Source organism: Pundamilia nyererei, unplaced genomic scaffold, assembly GCF_000239375.1.
Source record: "Pundamilia nyererei isolate P.nyererei 1_Seehausen unplaced genomic scaffold, PunNye1.0 scaffold00229, whole genome shotgun sequence".
NCBI lineage: Eukaryota > Metazoa > Chordata > Actinopteri > Cichliformes > Cichlidae > Pundamilia > Pundamilia nyererei.
This window is the reverse complement of record NW_005187630.1, coordinates 448793-453296: the sequence shown is the minus strand read 5'-3', so window position 1 is coordinate 453296 and position 4504 is coordinate 448793. Positions and strand designations below refer to the sequence as shown.

Sequence of the window (4504 nt, the reverse complement as noted above, 5' to 3'; positions counted from 1 at the left end):
GAGAGAGAGAGAGAGAGAGAGAGAGAGAGAGAGAGAGAGAGAAAAGCTTTGCAGGTGTGATTTTGCATATTTTCTATTTGGCTCCACTCAGCAGAGAGATTAGCAGCAGGTAGAGTGACAGGTGGATTAAAATGGACTGCATCTCTGGCTCGAGTAAAAAAAAAAAAAATTAATTAGACCTTCATTATAGAGCAGTTACTTGAATTGTCATTGCAGCAGTGCTGAGGGTTTAACTCCTGTGTTGATGTTGTTCTGTTCATGCTATTAACTGCAATAAATGCCGTTATTAGACAGCAAAATATTAAATGAAACTTTAAATGAAATGAAAACAAAAACTTAAATTGAAGTGTTCCAGGTATTTCCTACTGGAAGGAAGACCATGAGGCAGTTCCAGAAATGCTGGAAAGATTATGTCTTTTGGCTTGCCCATCCATCCATCCATTGAGACTGGTGCGCCCAAGATGGATGGATGGATGGAAAGTTTTACACATCTATTCATGCATCCATTTTCTGCTGCTTATCCAATGGAGCAGCAGTTTCTAAGAAATGCCCAGCTCTGGCTTTCCTGGCTGCCTCCTCCGGCTCTTCTGGCAGAACACTGAGGTTTTCCAAAGCCAGCTGAGAGACATCATCTGCCTGTTTCTGCCCCTGATTTACTTTCATTTAAACATACCTGAAACACCTCACCTGGAAGACATTCTAGTCAGATGAAGAAGCAGCTGAACTGAATCCTTTCAGTGTAGGAGCACCTCCACTCAGAGGTCCTCATTGACTGAGCTCCTCACCCCGAGCCTGGCCACCCTTCAGAGCGAGCTCCGCTGCTTGTTTCTGAAAGTGTCTCGTTCCTTCATTCACTGCCCAGAGTTTCTGTCTAAAGCTGAGTGTAGGAAGGTAGAATGAGTTTTTACTCCGCCAACCTTCGACCTTGAGCTACTTGAACTCCTCCACTTGGGACAGCAACTCATCTCTAACCTATAGTGGGGCTTCATCCCATTCCGGCCAAGAATCACAGCTACAAAATGAATAAAACTGCTCCAGCTGAGCGTCAATCCAACAGATTTTTTTTAAATCTGCAGCTTCTCTACAGACAAACACATTTGATTTTTCAAATTAGTCCATAAAATTAGCCTTTCTTGTGTGTTATCCCACACCTCTTGTGGTCTGATGGGTAATTGCTCATTGAAATGCATGTGGGGAGGCCGTTAGCCAGCTGCTGACATGAGGCTGACTCCAAGATAAATAAAGCAGCCCAGGAGACAGCCCTGCTCTCCTCATCATCATATCTTAATTGGAAAGGACAGCTTTAATTAAAATGAAACCATTTAATGTATTTTGTAATTAAAGATGAGTTAGATGGCGACTGCTGGGTTGGGCTAGCAGGGCCGCTGAAACAGAAGCAGGCTTTGATTTCATCAACACATTAGAGTTAAATCTCCTATTTATTCTTTTCTTAGATGAATATCATCCTGTTAGGAATTTAAAGGCATTGAACTCTGAGATGGATTATGGCTTGAAACATTAATTCAGAAGAACATTGGAAGAAGCAAAAACTGCAGTTCCCCTAATTTCCACTTGAAGCTCCAGCAGTGGGTTGTTCCCCTCGACTCCCATTAACCATCTTTAACCTGGCTACAAAAAACAGCTTAGTTTGCATTATTAGGGGTGTGGCCTCTTTGATTGACAGGTGGATGGTGACCCAGCTGCTAACTGCAAGGCGTCACCTCAGCTAATTGGAGCCCCTGGAACCTCTGGAACATATTTTTATGTGGATATCATCTGGAGGTTAAAATAGTGACTTCTGGTTTCCAAAACACAAAACATGATGTCAGCCAAAACGCTGATGTTGAAAAATGGGTGATGTTACATTTATTAGTCCCTGAATCCTCCCTTCGTTATGCTGCAATAGGTGTAGGCTGCTGGGGGATTCCCATAATGCATTGAGTATTTCTTTTCACCCACTATGTGTTAATAGACCTCTCTGCATTGAATCATACTTGTTATTAACCTCTGTCTCTCTTCCACAGCATGTCTTTATCCTGTTTTCCTTCTCCCACCCCAACTGGTCACAGCAGATGGCCCCGCCCCTCCCTGAGCCTGGTTCTGCTGGAGGTTTCTTCCTGTTAAAAGGGAGTTTTTCCTTCCCACTGTCACCAAAGTGCTGCTCATAGGGGGTCATTTGATTGTTGGGTTTTTCTCACCTTGAGGTGACTTATGTTGTGATTTGGTGCTGTATAAATAAATTGAATTGAATCTTTCAGTTTACTATCAAACTGTAATTAATACAGATCTCCAGCTGCACTCTGGCTCAGGATAATCACATTTGATGTGTCTAGAAAATTAATTCTCTATATATGTGGGGAATAATTACAAAACTCAAATAACAATTCTCCCTTTTGGTTTGCGATCACCTCCTCCCAGAATGCAGTAGTGTTGCAGAACAGTGGGTTTTGCTTTAACAGGCAGAAAAGCATGCGCTTCAATTTCTGCTAGCCTTCAACAACCTTGATTTCATCCACTAGGTGGCGTGACATCTCCATCAGCCAAACACTGAGGCTCACCTGCCTGCTGTTACAGCTAAAGGTACACAACAAATGGAAATACATCTTAAACTTTAAAGTACAAGTTAAGTGAAATGTGCCTTTGAATAATATTTCATTCCACTGATTCTGTGTGTCCTTCTCTACAACACTTGAAGCGGTGATTTCACATTTTTCTCTTTTGCATGCACACTCACTCTTCCTCCCCACTTTCCCGCAGACAAATAATTTGGTCCTGCCTCCTCCATCCCTCTGCTGTTAGGTGGTACAGCCCACTGCCATACTCAGCAGTCAGCCTCTCTCTCGGAGGAGGAGGATTCACACTCTGGTTTTATTTCTCTCCTCCTCTCCTTCTCCTCTTGCTATGACCCATTTGACAAGCGGCTGCCACCAAGACCGATGTGAGTAACAGACACACGCAGACACAGAGTTACATGAGTGTGTTTTTGAGAGAGTGAAGAACGATGTGGTTAGGGTTCACCGGGAGTGCAGTGATGTGCAGGTGTGCATCTCAGGTGTGACCAAGTGTTCATGTGATGGAAACAACTCATGGAGCAAGAGCTGGGCTGAAACTAGATGCTTTGCCCTTTACACTGATGTGAGGAGTGGGCTGAAAGAGCTTTAGCTGTGGCTCAGGAGGTTTAGCAGATCATCTACTGATCAGAAGGTTTGATTCCTGTCTGCTTCGGTCTGCATGTTAAAGTATCCGTGGGTAAGATACTGAAACCTGAGTTGCTTCTGATGTGTCCATTGGAGTGTGAAAGATAGATAGAAATAAAGCACTTAGACATAGAAAAAATGCTTGAATGAATGTGTGTGTGAAGCAGTGAATGTGACATGTTGTATAAAAGTGCTTTGACTGCTCGAGTAGAAAAGTGACATGTAAAAACCAGTCCATTCACATGAGGAACAGTGGTCTCAGCGTGTGAGTGTGTTGATGGACATGAAATACGTGTGTTTGATCTCATTCTTCACTGAAAGACTAAATTGTGCCTCTTCATCGCTCTAAAGTGAGATGCTGTCACATCACTTGTCTGAATGGGTGTCTGTGCAGGTGTTAGACAGCATTCAGAAACACAGTGCTGTTTCTCAAAAGCAGGAATCAGTCATTTACAGCTTTTTTAAGCCAGGATGTGTTTTTTGTGCCCATGTGAACTTATTCAAGAAGTATGGTGGATATGTTCTGCTGCTGATTTCAGCTTCCGAACATGCTTTGTTGGTGCAGAACGTTTTTGACACGGCACAGACAGAAACTAGGTTACTTTTAAAATAACGTGAACATGTTAAAAATAACATTTTTTATGTAAGCATCATAATCTTTAAGGATTGGTATGACTAAAGGCGGCACAGCAGTGATGAATCTCAGCTTGTCTGAGCCTCTTCTTGTCCACATGTCAAAGAAAACAAACTCAAATACCTCCTGATGGTACTCAAAGTGTTTGTGTGAGTCTAAAATATATCAAATACTATCAACATTCACCTTAGAAGAGACACAAAAAGACATGAAAATGACCAACATGTTCTGATCTCAGGACCTCAGATGCTGTTGTTCTGTCAGATGTCTCCGGTGTCTCTGACTCACAGGTAAGGCGTCCTTTGATGTTTCTGTTTTGACACACCCACCCAGCGATAACAGGTTCATTTATATTAAGAGGGTTTAAATCAAACTTTCTTTTCTATAATCGGACTTTGGCTAGGTTTAAGACCTGAAAACTACTTGCTTAGATTCAGGAAATGGTCACTGTTTGGGTTAAAATGTTCTCCTTCTCAGCATTAACCATGCATGTAATACCTGAAACGATCAAAAGAAAATCAACATTATTTATGCAAGATAATTCATAATTTTATTGGGGAGGGGGTTCGTGGCTCAAAGAGTTGGCAGTTCGTCTTGTAACCGGAAGGTTGCCGGTTCGAGCCCCAGCTTGGACAGTCTCGGCCGTTGTGTCCTTGGGCAAGACACTTCACCT

At 42.5% G+C, this 4504-nt stretch overlaps 1 protein-coding gene across 2 annotated transcripts in view; it reads left to right on the top strand.

Annotated features, from left to right (window-relative positions):
- Window positions 1-2845: 2845 nt before the first annotated feature.
- The window catches only part of LOC102199896 (RNA-binding Raly-like protein), an 81567-nt gene continuing 79908 nt past the window's right edge, over window positions 2846-4504 (top strand). For both annotated transcript variants that reach the window (XM_005748769.1, XM_005748768.1), the window contains exon 1: window positions 2846-2938. In XM_005748769.1, the coding sequence (XP_005748826.1) occupies window positions 2902-2938 (37 nt within the window). In that variant the 5' untranslated portion in view covers window positions 2846-2901. The remainder of the gene's footprint in view (window positions 2939-4504) is intronic.